Source organism: Telopea speciosissima, chromosome 11 (assembly GCF_018873765.1).
Source record: "Telopea speciosissima isolate NSW1024214 ecotype Mountain lineage chromosome 11, Tspe_v1, whole genome shotgun sequence".
NCBI lineage: Eukaryota > Viridiplantae > Streptophyta > Magnoliopsida > Proteales > Proteaceae > Telopea > Telopea speciosissima.
In genome coordinates this window covers 53,163,200-53,182,595 of record NC_057926.1, presented here as the reverse complement: position 1 = coordinate 53,182,595, position 19,396 = coordinate 53,163,200, and the positions used below count along the sequence as shown (strand labels likewise).

General features: G+C 38.7%; 2 protein-coding genes and 1 long non-coding RNA gene across 3 annotated transcripts; all 3 read left to right on the top strand.

Annotated features, from left to right (window-relative positions):
* The first annotated feature begins 754 nt into the window (after positions 1 to 754).
* Positions 755 to 4,279, top strand: LOC122645337 (aconitate hydratase, cytoplasmic-like). The gene is made up of 4 exons (XM_043838650.1): positions 755 to 950; positions 3,537 to 3,617; positions 3,894 to 4,054; positions 4,169 to 4,279. The coding sequence occupies exons 1-4, from the start codon at positions 755 to 757 to the stop codon at positions 4,277 to 4,279; spliced, it is 549 nt and encodes a 182-aa protein (XP_043694585.1).
* Positions 4,280 to 6,394: 2,115 nt separating this feature from the next.
* On the top strand, positions 6,395 to 6,867 carry LOC122646786. The gene is made up of 3 exons (XR_006330694.1): positions 6,395 to 6,506; positions 6,653 to 6,760; positions 6,858 to 6,867. It is a non-coding gene; the product is annotated as an uncharacterized LOC122646786 (long non-coding RNA).
* A 459-nt stretch (positions 6,868 to 7,326) lies between these two features.
* Positions 7,327 to 7,872, top strand: LOC122645336. The gene is made up of 3 exons (XM_043838648.1): positions 7,327 to 7,458; positions 7,540 to 7,609; positions 7,700 to 7,872. Exons 1-3 carry the CDS (start codon positions 7,363 to 7,365, stop codon positions 7,870 to 7,872), a joined length of 339 nt encoding a protein of 112 aa, XP_043694583.1. The 5' UTR covers positions 7,327 to 7,362.
* Positions 7,873 to 19,396: the final 11,524 nt, after the last annotated feature.

Here is a 19,396-nt window from a genome sequence, read left to right as displayed (position 1 = left end):
TTCCTCTTCAAAAGAATCCCAATTGGGAGAACTGTAAGAGATTCAACTGCACAACTGGATTTTCTGCAAAACCATTCATCTCTCAAATGCGACTCCTCAAAAGCCTCAAGAAATGAGACTTCCGTGGTCTCTTACCTCATCACCTCATGTGGGCTCTCACCTGCAGCAGTCATCTCTGCGTCCAAGAAGGTTGGTTTTGAATTCTCTGATAGACCAGACTTGGTTATTTCCCTCTTCAAAAACCACAGATTCACCAAAGCGGAGGTTTCCAATCTCATTAGAAAGTGTCCATCATTTCTCGTTGCCAGTCCTACAAAGAACCTGCTCCCTAAACTTGAGCTCTTCCATTCGTTTGGCATTTCGAGCCCTAACATTGCCAAAATCCTCACCAAAGATAGAAGGGTTTTGTTCACTAGATTAGAAAAGAAAATCATTTATTCGAGAGTTTAGTTGGGAGTTGGGACTGTGGAGAATGTTGTTATCGACCTAAAGCGTCAGACTCGTTACATCAATTGCAATATACAGAATGTGGCTCAAAAATGGCAATTTTGAGAAAGAATGGAGTACCTGAGTCAAATATTGTGACCATGGGTTTGCATCAATGAACAAATCGACATAGAAGCAGAAATTGGAGGCTTATCAAAGGTGGGGCTTTTCTGAGAATAAGATTCTCATGGTATTTAGGAGGTATCCTTGGTCTATGACACTGTATGAAAAGAAGACTATGAGCCACATGGATTTCTTTGTTAAAAAAATGGGTTGGGAATCGGCAGATATTGTGAGGAACTCAAAAATTCTTGGGTTTGGCTTGGAGAAGGGAGTTATCCCAAGGTGTTCAGCTGTTCGAGTTTTGCAAATGAAAGGTCTAGTGGAGAGAGATCATGGTATCAGAACTGTGTTGATAAAGAGTGATAAGTCATTATTGGAGAAGTTTGTAACCAAGTTTGAGGGTAAGTTGGGAATGTTATAAGTTACGGAAATTTTCATCGACACCCCCTCCGATAGCCCGTTAAATTAATGCCACCCCACTCAGGGCCAAAATATCAAGTTTGGCCCAAAAACTAATGGAAAAAGCCTTTTAATTGTTAATTAATGATGTCAACGTGTTAGGTTTTTTGTAAGGACAATTTTGCCACCATTGTTTTTATTTATTTTTCTTTCCTTCTTCTTCTCCTTCTGCTGTTTTTTGCTGTCGCCACCGCCACCGCCACCGCCAGCACCACCACCACCACCACTTTAGTCCTCCATCTCTCACTTTTATTCTCCCTCCCCTGCAACCCCCCCACCCTCTCCAGTCTCCCCTGCCCCACCATGCTCTCAGCAATCCACATAGGTGAACTTTCCCTTTCCCTTTTATCCTATTCTCTCCTTGCTTCTTCTTCTTCTTCTCCCTTTCGCATACCCTGAAACCTGTACCATAAAAATGTGGTTTTTTTTTTTTAAAACACTGAACAGAGAAGTATAATTTTCTCATAATTTTTGAAAATAAAGAACTGAATCCCGAAGATCCAACCAAAACCCACCATCATAAACCAAAATCCAAACTGGGTTTCCAGTTTTAAGTTTAATTAACATCTCATTCTTATCTTCTTGGCTGTTCTGGCACTGGGTAGACCTGCAACAGAGTATTTTTGAAAAACCCTAACCTCTTATCCATTTTCTTTCAAAGTTGGGACAAGGGTGTAACACCTTTGTGCGATCCAAGCCCTAAATTTGGAAAAAGAAATAAAAGGACGAAGGAGGAAACGATGAAGATCTCAGATGTCTGCCGGCGATTTGACGCAATGCAGTAGAGATCGACTAGATCAGCCGTCTGATTTGCTTCCCTAGTCCCGTTCAAAGGCCATGAATCTTTCTCTTCTTGCCGAAATCGGGCCCAATGGCCTCGCCAGAGAAGCCCCTGATACCGCCTACACTGAGAAGAGGTTAGATGAGAGCAGTGAAGCAACAAAAGAATGCCGGTTACTTCTCTCGCTCCGCTGCAACCCTGCCACCACCCTTTCCAGTCTCCCCCGCCTCACATCGGACAAATCCAGCTCTTCAATCATCTTCTTCAGTTCCAATTTCACACTAGAAGCCATTGTTCATCTGGGTTTGAACCCTAATCCAGCGGAAGACCCTTGGAAGCCACTGCTCATCTGGGTTTGAAACCCTAATCCATTACCTCCAAGGCCAACAACAAAATCAGTTTCCGAAAGCTACAAACAATTCGTTTTACAACGGACTATTATCAGACTTGCAATGACGTCGATATAAGGGGTTCGGCCTCTGCTCCATACAATTCGTTTTACAGCTTTGTTTGAAGGGTTTTTTTTTTGGGGGTAAAAAATAGAGTGGGACTGGGTTTTTTATGTTTTTAGTGTAAAAGGTAGCTTGGTCATTTTCATTCAACTCAATTAACCCTGTTAGTTTTTGGGCAAAAATTGATATTTTGGCCCCTTAGTTGGGTGGCATTAATTGAACGGGCTATCGGAAGGAGTGTCAATGAAAATTTCCCTATAAGTTATTGGCTTATTGCATACCGATTCTGGGGATCTTTAGGAATTTTCATTTTTTTTTGGGGAAAAAAAATATAAATTCTAGGACTCATTCAATGATATCGATTTCCAATTTAAATTCCTTTTGGCTCGGCAAGAATTCTGTAAAATACCGCGTGGTGATTACCCAGTTTACTTTTACCCAAACAAAAAAAATAAATAAAAAACACAAACAGCCGTATTTGTTTTTTGGTAAGTACCGCCTTACTTTAATTGACGTGAATTCACACCGTTACTACAAATTGCGTGTCTTTGACGCAACAACCTCTAGATATTTAACCGTTTTTTCTTCTCTATTTCAAATCAACTTTCCTTTTTCTCTTTCCCCCCTCTTTCCTTCGCTTTCTCTCACACGATCACTCACAGGTAAGCATTCCGCGACTGTATATAACCGCTTCTTTGTCAGCGGCGCTGCTCAGAGCTTTTAAGGTTCGTTTCTTATCATCCTTATCCTTGCCTTCCATCTCTAGAACCCTAACTTCTCCTCTTCCTCGCTCCTCCTCTCCTTCTCTCATCAAAGCCCAATCACTTTGCTTCTCCACTGCTATTCGTTCCATCCGATCTTCGGTTCCTCGCTGGAGCCACGGTGTCGATTGGAGATCTCCTGCTAGTCTTAGGGCTCAGACCAGGACTGCTGCTCCTATGATTGAACGCTTTCAGCGCAAGATCGCTACTGTGGGTACGACTTTCGACGCAGACCTGTTTTGTTCTTCCTGGAGGATATTTGCTTTAATTTCTGAGTATTGTTTTGAATCGGACCAGATGGATTACAAATGTGCCTTGGTTGATGAGAGTTCTTTTATGAATATTCATCACTGATTTATGCTTTTTATGTATTGAGAGAACAACTTAAATTGTTGGATTAACTAATCCAACTCAGCGTATTACTAGAGAAAGACGATTTGTATAGATGGTTAGATTCTCGAGTTACTACTGTTCCAGAGATCGACATAATTGATTGAGTTCTGTTTGTGAATATGTGCTGGATCAGCTGCTGAGAATACTTTCATGGGAAATCTTCTGGGGGTGGCGAGTTTGGAAAGTACTATAGCCTACCTGCTCTGAATGATCCAAGGATCGGTAAGCGGCATTATAGCTGCTCCCCTTTGTTCTTCTGCTCTTATGTGCAAATCATATATTTTGTCATCCTTTAGGTTGGTCTTGGACTTCATGACGTTCCTTTTTTCTTGTTTCCTCTCATGAGTTCCCGTTTCTCTTCAGCATTGAAGGAGACCTATTTTATGAGGCTATCTCGGATTTGAAGTTTGAAATACTCTGAATTTTTATGTTGTTATCAGGTTCCCAAAATCACAATCTCTTCGAAATCCACTCATCTTTACATTGAGTGCATCACAGATAAGTTGCCGTACTCCGTCAGGATCCTTCTTGAATCGGCAATCCGTAACTGTGACAACTTCCAAGTCACCAAGGAAGATGTTGAGAAGATTATTGGTTGGGAGAATACTTCTCCCAAACAAGTCGAGATTCCTTTCAAGCCTGCCTGTGTTCTCCTGCAGGTGTTTATTGTTATGTTAATTATGTAGTAGTTTTGTTTTTTGAAGATGTAATTGCACAGTAGTTTTAATTTATTACATTTCTGCCAAATTTTATGACCTACATTTGTTGGTTAGGATTTTAATGGTGTTCCAGTTGTGGTGGATCTTGCTTGCATGAGGGATGCTATGAACAAGCTTGGCAGTGATTCTAGCAAGATCAACCCCTTGGTAGATGTCAGGTGGTGATATTTTTCCTTTTCATTACAATATTTATTCCTTGTAAGTTCTTCGGGGTTGGACATCCAAAAGCTTCCCCATCATGAAAACAGTGAGGAACTAATAATTACTGAAGTGGCCTTCAATGAACTACTTCTGATCTTCTTTCTAGGTAACATTATAGAGCATATATTTGATTCTGTGTCACTCATTCCACTTTCTTTTAATGTGCTTTTTCTCTAGATGACCTTTTTCTGCATTTAATATTTTGAGTGTAAGATGTATTCCTGTTATTCTTGTATTTCTATTACATATTTTCTTTCCTTTGGGGGAAGGTTTCCTAACTTTCTTCCAAAAATTGATATTTTATGCAGGTCCCAGTGGATGTTGTTGTTGATCTGTTCAGATGGATGTAGCAAGATCAGAAAATGCAGTGAAGGCAAATATGGATCTTGAATTCCAGAGGAACAAGGAGAGCTTTGCTTTTCTTAAATGGGGATCTACTGCTTTTCACAACATGTTTGTTGTTCCTCCAGCCTCTGGTATCGTGCATCAGGTTAGGGAGTTACTATCATCAGAAATAGCAATATTACGTGACATGGGTTCTACCTTTAGATTTCAGATCTACATAATTCCTTCCTTTATTCTGTCTCTAAATATTCCTTCTCTCAATTGATAAGTAGAATATATGAAATCTTCAAATGGGCTTGTGTTACTCACACTAATGTTATCATTTTTTATATTTATGTACTGAGTAAATTACTATTGAAACTCAGGTTAACCTGGAATACCTTGATCTCAGGTTGTATTCAACACTGATGGCCTGCTATACCCTGATAGTATGGTTGGAACTGATTCCCATACAACTATGATCGATGGCTTAGGAGATGCTGGATGGGGCGTTGGAGGAATTGAAGCAGAGGCAGCAATGCTTGGCCAGGTATAGTAAGAAAATTGTCAATGGAATCTGGTAATTTGTATTGTCTAAAGAAATGCTAGTACTTATAACAATAGTCATGGGGAAATCCAAGCTTGGCGTATTCTTCCAAAGAAAAGAAAGCAAACCATTGCATTTGGAAACTTGGATGCATGTGCTATGATAGAGGAACTCTGATGGGATACCACATTGTTCGGCCACTGATACTTGCTCTGAACTTAAAATTTGCAGTCAATATGGAAACTCTGAGAGAGCCATCTAGATTCTTTTATATCTTATCGTACTTCCTGTGCATTCTCTTTTCTACCTAATATTTGCCTTATAATCATAGTTTATTTTTAGGGAGACGGTTGGGCACACTAGCTTTCCTGGAGCTAGCTGCTGTGCCCAATGGAGAGAGTGGGATGGGGAGGGTAGGGGGGTCATTTTCTTAGGGGGTGGGGAGAGACACAGACTCAGGCTGGGCACAGTCCCAGTGTGCCCAGCTTTTACCCTTATTTTTATTTTGAACTCCATATATTTCGGCGTTATGGATATGGATGTTTTCTTATGCTGCTGCTGCTGCTGCATGTCCCACTTCTCACTGGCAGCGAAGAGAAAGAAGGGACGGAGAAAAAAAAAAGACGAACAGAAAGAAGGGAAGGAACTGATTGCTGCTGCCGATGCCGAAGCGGATGCCGCTTCCGCTGCTGCTGTTCGCCGCGAACATGTTCTTCAGGTATGTTTTGACATTCTTTCTCCTACTCTGTTTTTTTTCTTCTTCTTTTGTCCTTCTAGTTCTTCCATCGTCCTCCTCCTGTTTCTGTTTTCTTTTTCTTCTTTTACATTATGGAAAGAATTGTGGTCTAATGGTTAAGAGAACGATTCTCTTCCAATAGTTCTTTGATGGTCATGTCCTACCACTGTTAAGGTTAACAGTCCTCTATCTCTCTCGTTGTCTAATTTTCTATGGTTTTTTTATAGCATGTGTTCTATTATGCACATGCTATCAAATTGTCCTCCATCATCTTATGCTATCAATGACATGTGGACTATAAAATTGATAGGGGCATTTTGTTAAACAATATTAAATTTCGTGATTTATTCTATTTGAGTAAGTATTTCTCATAATTCAGCAGATTTGTTCTTCTAACAACGAAATGTAGTCCATTGTAGATGGTTTATGCCTAAATTTGAAATGTTTTTATTTTGAACATTTTCAGATATCTGTTCCATTGTTCAAGGAGAAAATAGCAAATGCAATTGGTGTCCCAGTTGAGCAGCAACGACTAATTTTTAGGGGAAAGGTCTTAAAGGATGATCACCTCCTCTCTGATTACCGTATCCTATTATTTATATGCATGTAATGACTTTGTGACTAGACACAATTTAATATGAGAGAGAGCGAGAGAGAGAGAGAGTTTACTGTTTATTGTATAATGTTCCTTTTTACTGTTTATTATATAATGTTCCTTGACCACACATAGGCCTGGAAAATGGGCACACACTGCATTTAGTAGCAAGACAGCCTGCCCAGTCACAGCCTTCCCCTGGAACAGCCTCTGGAAAAACCAATGGGAATAGTGACATTCATGGTATTAATTCTTCCTTTACAGATACTGAATATCAAATGCATAGCATGTGATATTAATAGCTTGGCTTTTATTTAGGACATTTAATTTTGTTTTTCAGTAAATGATGCCAATGCTGGCATTCCTGTAGTTCTCAGAACTTTCAATCTTGGGGACCAAGTTGATGGGGTTGTTCCTGACCTTACTCGGGTATGCTCTTTTGGGTTTTTGGTTGGTTGGTGACCTTCTTGTGTCTGAGCTACACTTAATGCTGAATGTCATTATTGGTGGGCTTATGCTCATCAATCTGCAAGAGAATACTGTATGGTTCTGATTTATTTCTTCACTTTTAGATTGTTGGGGCAGTGCTCAGCTCTATTGGACTTGGGAACCAGACTCTCACTGCTGGTACTAACAATGTGCTGCCCAATATACCAGGGAGTAACTCCTCCCCTCTTCTCTTTCTCTTCTCAGAGGCTGTACGTTCACTTATGTCCAGCCTAATTCTAATGTTGCTATTTGTATTTCTTTAGTCCGATGCTTCTGGTCAGGCCTCCCAAGGTGTTGAAACAGACGAAACAAATACTATAGGTGCCAGCAGCCAGACAAGAAATCAAGTCCCTCCTATGCAGACATCTTTGAATCACTCATGCCCATGTCTGCCTCAATCTTTGCAATTTCCTATGACAGGGGGCCCCTTACCTCTTCCTTCACTTCGTATGGTAGTATCCATTCTCCCCTCATGTTTTTTTACATTCTAAATGGCTTCTTCTAATTCTTTCTATGGGTTTTCTGTCTTTCAGCCAATTCCTGATTCTTTGATCACTCTTTGTGAGTTTATGAACCACATGGAGCAGGCATTATCACTCAATGGTGAAACTTTCAAATGTTTTACCCAGTTAGGATGATATAATTGTGAATACTTGTTTATTTTTTAATCTTATCTTGCTATGGTTTATGCAGGGTATCAATCAAATCTTTCACCTTCCTATGTTGGAGATCCATTGAGAGTGGAGGTACCATCTGATATGAGGGGATTGCCAACTCCCGAAGCATTAGCTATTGTTGTTCGACAAGCACAACTTCTCAGTGGTCATGCTACGTCTGCACTTGCTGTATGTACTGTACTTTCTTAACCAATGTCCATAATGATATACTTTTGTTCCTCGTGCAAATCTGTCTGTGTACGTTTATACTTTGTTCCTCATGCAAATCTGTCTGTGTATATTTGCATACTTGTTTTGTTTGACATGTAAGTTGGAGCTTTTAGTATCTTTCATCTAACTGTCAGTGATCTCCTCCAGTAATCATAGTTCAAAAATTCGCCGAAATCTCGGCGAGATCTCGAATATCTCGGGCTCCTCTAGACAAGATGACATACAAGACACAAAACATGCATAGTTTCAAATAACTCGACCGAAATTTTGAATATTTGGAGAATCTCAGAGAAATCCAGAGAAGTTTCAAATATTTCAAGAATCTTGACCTCCCCAGTACTCATAGATTCATAGTATAATACTATTTGTACTTGGATGTCTATTTAATATGCATTGTTCACTGGACTTTGTATTTTTTACTTTAAGTCCTTAACTATTTCTTAAATAATTATTTAATATTATGTGTCTTCATCCATTATTGCATAATTTACTTGTTTTACTTGCCAATTATGTCTCATTTCATTCAAACAATGTGTAGGATAGGCAATATTCCATTAAGGGTTCGACCTTTACTGCCCACCAAGGGTGCAAATCCAAAACAGCAAATTGATTTTTTTTTTAATCAATTTGAAGATTTAAATGTTTATTAAGTCTAAAACAAGCTTCCCTTGAAGTTTCCGAAACAAAAAAATAAAAAAATAAAAAAAATAATGCATTGTCTTGCCGAGATCTCACCCAGATCTCAAGAATCTCCACCTGGTCGAGATGACTGTTCCAGACGAGTTTTCAAACTATGCATGTCTTTCCTCACCACTTCTCCTAAGGTCATTTTAGGTCTTTCCCTGGCTCTTTTAGTTCCTTCAATTTGAATCAAATCACTCCTCCATACTGGAGCATCTAAAGGCCTCCGTTGAACATGGGCCGCATGGCTATGCCACATCAAATGACTTTCTCGTAGCTTATCATGTATCGTTGCTACTTCCAAACCTGTTCTAATATGATCAGTCCTAACTTTATCCTTCCTAGTTTTTACACTCATCCATCTCAACATCCTCTTGTCCGCTACACTGAATTTATCTATATGTTATTCTTAACTGCCCAACATTCTGCACCATACATCATAGCCGGTCGTATGACCATCTGTGACAATGGCGAGCATTGCTTTATTAGCATCAAAGCTTTACACATATTCTGATGTTGTTGAAAGAGTTGTTGCCAACTTGGTTTGGATGATCCATCCAAAATTAGGCTCACTTTATCACAATTGTTAGTCTCAGCAGCTTAACCCCCTACCAATTAAGTACTGGGGGTGGAGCATTTATCAGACATGTTGGTCCACTACAGTCAGGTATGTCATCACTTGGAACCTGATTCATATTTTTACGGTTTTCATGTCCTTTCATTTTAGGTAACCTCGTGTTCTCTCTCTTTTCTCTTTATCACTTTACATGAGTTACAGCAAGCCAAGACCGATTACGCCTGTTAATTGACCGACATTTCCTTTTTGGTCTCGGTTTTGGGCTTTGTAGACTAATTATCTAATTGATCGGTGTTGATCTTAGGGATCAGTTGTGTATGATTGATTAAAGCCCGACTGAGACCTACCATTTGACACTCCTACTCAGATGAGTCATAATAGATAAATATTAATATGTTATATGAACTCAATTTTATTTAATAAAAAATAACTGCTCCAGAGAAGCCAAGAACTTGGTTGATATATCCTCCAAATCACTTTCAACTACAGATCTCTCTCCCATTTCCGTAAACATATTTTTATTATAGTGAAACCGGACGAGTATGGAAAAAGTTATTCCCCCCAGAAGTTTGCCCCAAGAGTTTTAGTACTTTCAGCTAGATTGGGTCTCATTCTGTCGATCTAGAGAATCCATGAACTAGGCTGATATTTCCTCTAAATCAGTTTCACCTACAGATCTCTATCTCCCTTTTTTGAAAACATAATATTTAATGGCGAACCGGACAAGTATGGGCAAAGTTATTCCGCCCGGAAGTTGGCTTAATAAATTTTAGTACTTTCAGCTAGATTGGGTCTCATCTGTTGGTCCAGAGAATCCAAAAACTGGGCTGATATTTCCTCCAAATCAGTGTCACCTACATATCTCTATCTCCCATTTCCGAAAACATATCATTTTAATGGTGAACTGGACGAGTATGGGCAAAATTATTCCACCCAGAAGTTGGATCAAGAAATTTTAGTGTTTTCTACTGGATTAGGTCTCATTTTGTCAGTCCAGAGATTCCAAGAACTGGTCTGATATTTCCTCTAAATTAGTTTCACCTATAGATCTCTATTTTCCTTTTTCGAAACACATATTATAATGACTAACTGGATGAGTATGGGAAAAGTTATTCCGCTCGGAAATTGGCACTAAGAATTTTAGTACTTTCAACTAGATTGGGTCTCATTTTTTCGGTCCTTAGAATCTAAGAACTGGGCCGAAATTTCCTCTAAATAGGTTCCATTACAGATCTCTATCTCCCATTTTTGTAAACATATTATTATAATATCGAACCAGACGAGTATGCGAAAAGTTATTCCGCCCGGACATTGGCTCAAGGAATTTTCTTACTTTCTGCCGGATTGGGTCTCATTCTATCGGTCTAGGGGATCTAAGAACTAGGCCGATATTTCCTCTAAATTAGTTTCACCTATAGATCTCTATTTTCCATTTTCGAAACACATATTACAATGCTTAGCCGGACTAGTATGAGCAAAGTTATTCCGCTTGGAAGTTGGCCCTAAGAATTTTAGTCTTTTTGCTAGATTGGGTCTCATTATGTCGGTCCAGAGAATTCAAGAACTGGGCCGTTTTCTTCTCTAAATTAGTTTCATCTACAAATCTTTATCTCCAATTTCCGTAAACATATTATTATTATAGCGAACCGGACAAGTATGAGCAAAGTTAATCCTCTTGGAAGTTTGATCAAGGATTTTAGTACTTTCATCTAGAATGGGTCACATTCTATCGGTCCAGAGAATCAAAGAACTCGGCCGATATTACCTCTAAATTAGTTTCACTTTAGTATGGGAAATGTTATTCCGCCTGTAAACATATCATTATAATGGCTAACCGCACGAGTATAGGCAAAGTTATTCCGCCCACAAGTTGGTCAATGGAATTTTAGTAATTTCAACTGGATTGGGTCTCATTCTGTCGGTTCAGAGATTCCAAGATCTGGGCCAATAATTCCTATAAATTAGTTTCACCTACAAAACACTATCTCCATTTTTGAAACACATATTATAATGGCTAAACGGACGAGTTTGGGCTAAGTTATTCTACCCGGATGTTGGCCTTAAGAATTTTAGTACAATCTGCTGGATTGGGGCTCATTCTGTCGGTCTAAAGTATCAAAGAACTGGGCTGATATTACCTCTAAATCAGTTTCACCTACAAATCTCTGTCTCTGTTTTCCAAATACATAACATTATAATTGCGAACTGGACGAGTATGGGTAACTTTATTCCACTCAGAAGTTTGCTCAAGAAATTTATGTACTCTCCACTCGATTGGGTCTCATTCTTTCGGGTCTCGAGAATCCAAGAACTTAGCCGATATTTCCTTTAAATGAGGTTTACCTACTGATCCTTCTCTTATTTTCAAAATACATATTATAATGGGTAACCGGTCGAGTAGGGGCAAAGTTATTCCTCCCGGAAGTTGGCCCTAAGAATTTTAATACTTTCAGTTGGATTGGGTCTCATTCTGTCGGTCCAAAAAATCCAAGAACTGGACCGATATTTCCTCTAAATTAGTTTCACCAACTGATCTCTATTTCCCATTTTCGTAAATATATTATTATAATATCGAACCTGACAAGTATGTGCATAGTTAATCTGCCCGGAAGTTGGCTCAAGGAATTTTAGTACTTTTAGCTAGATTTGGTCTCATTCTGTCAGTCTAGTGAATCCAAGAATGGACCGATATTAAAGATTTTATCTCCCATTTTTCGAAAAGGTACCATTATAATTGTAAAACGGATGAGTATGAGAAAATTTATTCCGCCTAGAAGTTGGTTCAATGAATTTTAGTACTTTCGGCTAGATTTGGTCTCATTCTGTCAGTCTAGAGAATCCAAAAACTGGGCCAATATTGCCTCTAAATCAGTTTCACCTATAGATCTTTATCTCCCATTTTCAAAAGGTATCATTATAATTGCGAACTGGATAAGTATGAGAATTTATTCCGCTTGGAAGTTGTTTCAAGGAATTTTAGTACTTTCAACTAGATTTGGTCTAATTCTGTCGGTTTAGAGAAGCTAAGAACTGGACTAATATTTCCTCTAAATCAGTTTCAGCTACAGTTCTCTTTCGCCTTTTTCCAAAAAAAAAATCATTATAGTGGCAAACCGGACGAGTATGGGCAAATTAATTCCGCCCGGAAGTTGGCTAAAAGAATATTTGTATACTTTATGCTATATTGGGTCTCATTCTATCGGTCCAGAGAATCCAAGACCTGGGCCGATATTTCCTCTAAATCAGTTTCAGCTACAAATCTCTATCTCATTTTTCCGAAATGTATCTTTTAATAGCTAACCAGCTGAGTATGGACAAAGTTATTCTGCTCGGAAGTTGGGGCCATAGAATTTTAGTAATTTCAATTGATTGGGTCGCATTCTGTTGGTCCAGAGAATCCAAGATCCGGCCGATATTTCCTATAAATTAGTTTCACCTACAAATCATTATCTCCCATTTTTGAAACACATATTATTCGACGCAGATGTTGGCCCTAAGAATTTTAGTACTTTCTGTCGGTCCAGAGTATCCAAGAACTGGGCTGATATGACCTCTAAATCAGTTTCACCTACAGATCTTTATCTCCCTTTTACAAATACATATCATTATAATTGCGAACCGGATGAGTATGTGCAATTTTATTCTGCCCATAAGATTGCTCAAGGAATTTATGTACTTTCTGCTGGATTGGGTCTCATTCTTTCGGTCCCGAGAGTCCAACAACTTAGGTGATATTTCCTCTAAATTAGTTTTACCTACTGATCTTTCTCCCATTTTCAAAATATATACTACAATGGCTAACCAAACGAGTATGGGGAAAGTTATTCTGTCCGGAAGATGACCCTAAGAATTTTAGTACTTTTTTGTTTCATTGGGTCTCATTCTGTTGGTCCAGAGAATCCAAGAACTGGGCCGATATTTCCTCTAAATTAGTTTTCCCACAGATCTCTATCTCTAATTTTTTGTAAACATATTATTATAATAATAGCGAACCCGACAAGTACGTGCAAAGTTAATCCTCATGGAAGTTGGCTCAAAGAATTTTTGTACTTTCAGCTAGATTTGGTCTCATTTTGTCGTTCCAGAGAATCCCAGAACTGGGCCGATATTACCACTAAATCATTTTCACCTAAAGATTTTTATCTCCTATTTTCAAAAACGTATCATTATAATTGCAATACGGATGAGTATGAGAAAATTTATTCCGCTCGGAAATTGGTTCAAGCAATTTTGTTACTTTCGGTTAGATTTGGTCTCATTCTGTCAGTCTAGAGAATCCGAGAACTGGGCCAATATTACCTCTAAATAAGTTTCACCTAAAGATCTTTATCTCCCATTTTCAAAACGTATCATTATAATAGCGAACCGGACAAGTATGAGAAAATTTATTCTGCCTGGAAATTGGTTAAGGAATTTTAGTACTTTTAGCTAGATTTGGTCTCATTCTGTTAGTTTAGAGAATCTATGAACTGGACTGATTTCCTCTAAATCAGTTTCAGCTACAAATCTCTTTCTACTTTTTCCGAAAACATATCATTATAATGGCGAACCGGATGAGTATGGGAAAATTAATTCTGCTTGGTAGTTGGCTAAAGGAATATTTGTACTTTATGCTATATTGGGTCTCATTCTGTTGGTCCAAAGAATCCAAGACTTGGGCCGATATTTGCTCTAAATCAGTTTCAGCTACAGATCTCTAGCTCCTTTTTTAGATGCGTATCATTATAATGGCTAACTGGATGTGTATGGATAAAGTTATTTCGCCTGGAAGTTGGCCAATGGAATTTTAGTAATTTCAGCTGGATTGGGTCTCATTCTATCGGTCCAGATAATCCTAGATCTGGGCCAATATTTCCTATAAATTAGTTTCACCTACAAATCACTATATCCCATTTTTGTAACACATATTATAATGGCTAACCAGATGAGTATGGGCTAAGTTATTCTTCCAGGATGTTGGTTGTAAACATTTTAGTACATTCTACTGAATAGGGTCTCATTCTGTCGGTCAAGAGTATCCAAGAGCTGGGCTGATATTACCTCTAAATCAGTTTCACCTACAAATCTCTATCTCCTTTTCCAAATACATATCATTATAATTGCGAACCGGATGATTATGGGATACTTTATTCTGCCTGGTAGTTTGCTCAAGGAATTTATGTACTTTATGTTGGATTGGGCATCATTCTTTCGGTCCCTAGAGTCCAAGAACTTGGGCGATATTTCCTCTAAATTAGTTGTGTTACCTACTGATGTTTCTCCTATTTTCTAAATACATATTATAATGGCCAACCGGATGAGTATGGCAAAGTTATTTCGCCTGGAAGTTAGCGCTAAGAATTTAAGTACTTTTTGATTGATTGGTCCAGAGAATCCAAGAGGCCGATATTTCCTCTAAATTAGTTTCACCAACAGATCTCTTTCTCCCATTTTTGTAAACACATAAGTATAATAGCGAACCCGACAAACATGTGCAAAGTTAATATGCCCGGAAGTTGGCTCAAGGAATTTATTACTTTCAGCTAGATTTGGCCTCATTCTGTCGGTCTAGAGAGTCTAAGAACTGGGCTGATATTACCTCTAAATCAGTTTCACCTAAAGATTTTTATGTCCTATTTCGAAAACGTATCATTATAATTGCAATACGGATGAGTATGAGAAAATTTATTCCGCTGGAAGTTGGTTAATGGAATTCTAGTACTTTCGGCTAGATTTGGTCTCATGCATCGATCAGAGTATCTAAGAATTGGGCGATATTTCCTCTAAATCAGTTTCACCGAAAGATATTTATCTCCCATTTTCAAAACGTATCATTATAATTGCGATCCGGATAAGTATGGGAAAATTTATTCCGCTTGGAAGTTGGTTCAAGGAATTTTAGTACTTTCAGCTAGATTTGGTCTCATTCTGTTGGTTTAGAGAATCCAATAACTGATTGATTTCCTCGAAATCAGTTTTAGCTACAGATCTCTCTCCTTTTTTTGAAAACATATCATTATAATGGTGATCCGGACGAGTATGGACAAAGAAATTTCGCCTGGAAGTTGGCTAAAGGAATATTTGTACTTTATGCTAGATTGGGTCTCATTCTATCGGCCCAAAGAATCCAAGACCTGGGCCGATATTTCCTCAAAATCAGTTTCAGCTACAGATCTCTATCTTCTTTTTCCGATCCGTATCATTATAATGGCTAATCGGGCGTGTATGGACAAAGTTATTCCGCTTGGAAGTTGGCCAATGGAATTTTAGTTGTTTTAGCTGGATTGAGACTCATTCTTTCGGTCCAGATAATCCAAGATCTGGGACAATATTTCATATAAATTAGTTTCATCTACAAATCACTATCCCCCATTTTTTAAACACATTATAATGGCTGACAGCCGGGCAGAATAACTTAGCCCATACTCGTCCGGTTAGCCATTATAATGTGTTTCAAAAATGGGGGATAGTGATTTGTAGCTGAAACTAATTTATAGGAAATATCGACCCTAATCTTGGATTATCATGACCGAAAGAATGAGTCCTAATGCAGCTAAAATAATTAAAATTCCATTGGCCAACTTCCAAGCGGAATAACTTTGTCCATACACGTCCGGTTTGCCATTATAATCATACGCATCGGAAAAAGAAGATAGAAATCTGTAGCTGAAACTGATTTTGAGGAAATATCGGCCCAGGTCTTGGATTCTTTGGGCCGATAGAAGGATCTTTATCACCTCCAGTTTGCTGACCGGCCCAGTTCCCCAGTTCCTCTAACAAAGGGGGGCTGAAATGACCTCTCCACCCATGCCCAAACACCCTGCCCGGGTGGGGTCCACCATCCCCCTATTAGAGGAACTGGGGAACTGGGCCGGTCAGCAAACTGGAGGTGATAATTTTCCCCGATAGAATGAGACCCAATCTAGCATAAGGTACAAATATTCCTTTAGCCAACTTCCAGGCGAAATTTCTTTATCCATACTCGTCCGGATCACCATTATAATGATATGTTTTCAGAAAAAGGAGAGATCTGTAGCTGAAACTGATTTCGAGGAAATCAATCAGTTATTGGATTCTCTAAACCAACAGAATGAGACCAAATCTAGCTGAAAGTACTAAAATTCCTTGAACCAACTTCCAAGCGGAATAAATTTTCCCATACTTATCCGGATCGCAATTATAATGATACGTTTTGAAAATGGGAGATAAATATCTTTCGGTGAAACTGATTTAGAGGAAATACTGGCCCAATTCTTAGATACTCTAGACTGACAGAATGAGACCAAATCTAGCCGAAAGTACTAGAATTCCATTAACCAACTTCCAGGCGGAATAAATTTTCTCATACTCATCCGTATTGCAATTATAATGATACGTTTTCGAAATAGGACATAAAAATCTTTAGGTGAAACTGATTTAGAGGTAATATCAGCCCAGTTCTTAGACTCTCTAGACCGACAGAATGAGGCCAAATCTAGCTGAAAGTAATAAATTCCTTGAGCCAACTTCCGGGCATATTAACTTTGCACATGCTTGTCGGGTTCGCTATTATACTTATGTGTTTACAAAAATGGGAGAAAGAGATCTGTTGGTGAAACTAATTTAGAGGAAATATCGGCCTCTTGGATTCTCTGGACCAATCAATCAAAAAGTACTTAAATTCTTAGCGCTAACTTCCAGGCGAAATAACTTTGCCATACTCATCCGGTTGGCCACTATAATATGTATTTAGAAAATAGGAGAAACATCAGTAGGTAACACCACTAATTTAGAGGAAATATCGCCCAAGTTCTTGGACTCTAGGGACCGAAAGAATGATGCCCAATCCAACATAAAGTACATAAATTCCTTGAGCAAACTACCAGGCAGAATAAAGTATCCCATAATCATCCGGTTCGCAATTATAATGATATGTATTTGGAAAAGGAGATAGAGATTTGTAGGTGAAACTGATTTAGAGGTAATATCAGCCCAGCTCTTGGATACTCTTGGATACTCTTGACCGACACGGATCGGAAAAAGAAGATAGAGATCTGTAGCTGAAACTGATTTTTAGGAAATGTCGGCCCAGGTTTTGGATTCTTTGAACCGACAGAATGAGACCCGATAGCATAAAGTACAAATATTCCTTTAGCCAACTTCCAAGCGAAATTAATTTGTCCATACTCGTCCGGATTGCCATTATAATGATATGTTTTAGGAAAAAGGAGAGAGATCTGTTGCTGTAACTGATTTAGAGGAAATCAGTTAGTTATTGGATTCTCTAAACCGACAGAATGAGACCAAATCTAGCTGAAAGTACTAAAATTCCTTGAACCAATTTCCAAACGGAATAAATTTTCTCATACTTATCCGGATCGCAATTATAATGATACGTTTTGAAAATGGGAGATAAATATCCTTAGGTGAAACTGATTGGGAAGCCGTCGAAATGGAATCATGCCGAGAAGGCCCTGAGTATCTCCAGTCAACCCAGATGCTCTTTTGCTTTGAAGCAATCTTCCAGATTAACTTCAAGATACCGGCCAAGTTCACTTCTTTGATTCTTCTGATACCCAAGCCTCCTTCATTCTTCGGCAGACACACAACAGCCCGGGGAAGGGGTTGAAGAAATCTGGAAGTATCTTTGCCCATCTTTGCCCTTCCAGAGGATGGAAGCTAAAAGGGATTCCAAGGACTTTATAGTAGCTTAAGGAAACCCATAGATTCGAGATATACGAAGATTCCAAGTCTGATCTGATAAGAATCAGCCTACCAGCATATGGGAGAAGCTTGCCTTTCCATAACTGCAGCCTTTTCCGAATGAGGTCAACCCCTCAAAGTCCCTCATTTTCTTTGCAGGGGATTCTGAGCTGGACAAGGCTCCTTTGCTTCGAAGATTTGGTTTTCATGAAGTTTCCTGTTAAGTATTTGGGTCTTCTTTTGATCCCTGCCAGGCTTTCAGCTCATCACTGCACTTCTATGCTTGCTCAAGGAATTTATGTACTTTATGCTGGATTGGGTCTCGTTCTTTCAGTCCCTAGAGTCCAAGAACATAGGCGATATTTCCTCTAAATTAGTGGTGTTACCTACTGATCTTTCTCCTATTGTCAAAGTACATATTATAATGGCCAATCGGACGAGTATTGCAAAGTTATTCCGCCCGGAAGTTGGCCCTAAGAATTTAAGTACTTTTTGCTTGATTGGGTCTCATTCTATTGGTCCAGAGAATCCAAGAGGCCGATATTTCCTCTAAATTAGTTTCACCAACATATCTCTATCTCACATTTTCGTAAACACTTAATTATAATAGCGAACTCGACAAGCATGTGCAAAGTTAATCTGCCCGGTAGTCGGCTCAAGGAATTTATTACTTTCAGCTAGATTTGGCTTCATTCTGTCGGTTAAGAGAATCCAAGAACTGGGCCGATATTTCCTCTAAATCAGTTTCACCTTAAGTTTTTTATCTCTTATTTTCGAAAACGTATCATTATAATTGCAATAGAGATGAGTATGAGAAAATTTATTCCACCCGGAAGTTGGTTTAAGGAATTGTTGTACTTTCGGCCAGATTTGGTCTCATTCTGTCAGTTTAGAGAATCTAAGAACTTGGCCAGTATTTCCTTTAAATCAGTTTCACCTAAAGATATTTATCTCCCATTTTCAAAACGTATCATTATAATTGCGATCCGGATAAGTATGAGAAAATTTATTCCGCATGGAAGTTGGTTCAAGGAATTTTAGTACTTTCAGCTAGATTTGGTCTCATTCTGTCGGCTTAAAGAATCCAATAACTGACTGATTTCCTCTAAATCAGTTTCAGCTTCAGATCTCTCCTTTTTCCGAGAACATATCATTGTAATGGCGATCCGGACGAGTATGGACAAATTAATTTCACCTGGAAGTTGGCTAAAGGAATATTTATACTTTTTGCTAGATTGGGTCTCATTCTGTCGGTCCATAGAATCCAAGACGTGTACCGATATTTCCTCAAAATCAGTTTCAGCTACAAATTTCTATCTTCTTTTTCCGATCCGTATCATTATAATGGCTAACCGGACGTGTATGGACAAAGCTATTCCGCTTGGAAATTAGCCAATGGAATTTTAGTTATTTTAGCTGGATTAGGACTCATTCTTTCGGTTCAGGTACTCCAAGATCTGGGCTGATACTTCGTATAAATTAGTTTCACCAACAAATCACTATCCCTCATTTTTTGAAACACATTATAATGGCTAACATTCGGGCAGAATAACTTAACCCATACTCGTCCGGTTGGCCATTATA

Bases quoted from the DNA above. Each gene is read 5' to 3' on its own strand.
- LOC122645337 (XM_043838650.1), top strand. From the start codon at position 755: ATGGGTTGGGAATCGGCAGATATTGTGAGGAACTCAAAAATTCTTGGG. The intron at 3,618-3,893 runs GTAAGCGGCATT...AGTGCATCACAG, and splicing joins TCTGAATGATCCAAGGATCG to ATAAGTTGCCGTACTCCGTC. The intron at 4,055-4,168 runs GTGTTTATTGTT...TTTGTTGGTTAG, and splicing joins CTGCCTGTGTTCTCCTGCAG to GATTTTAATGGTGTTCCAGT.
- LOC122645336 (XM_043838648.1), top strand. From the start codon at position 7,363: ATGCAGACATCTTTGAATCACTCATGCCCATGTCTGCCTCAATCTTTG. The intron at 7,459-7,539 runs GTAGTATCCATT...TCTGTCTTTCAG, and splicing joins CTCTTCCTTCACTTCGTATG to CCAATTCCTGATTCTTTGAT. The intron at 7,610-7,699 runs GTGAAACTTTCA...TGGTTTATGCAG, and splicing joins GCAGGCATTATCACTCAATG to GGTATCAATCAAATCTTTCA.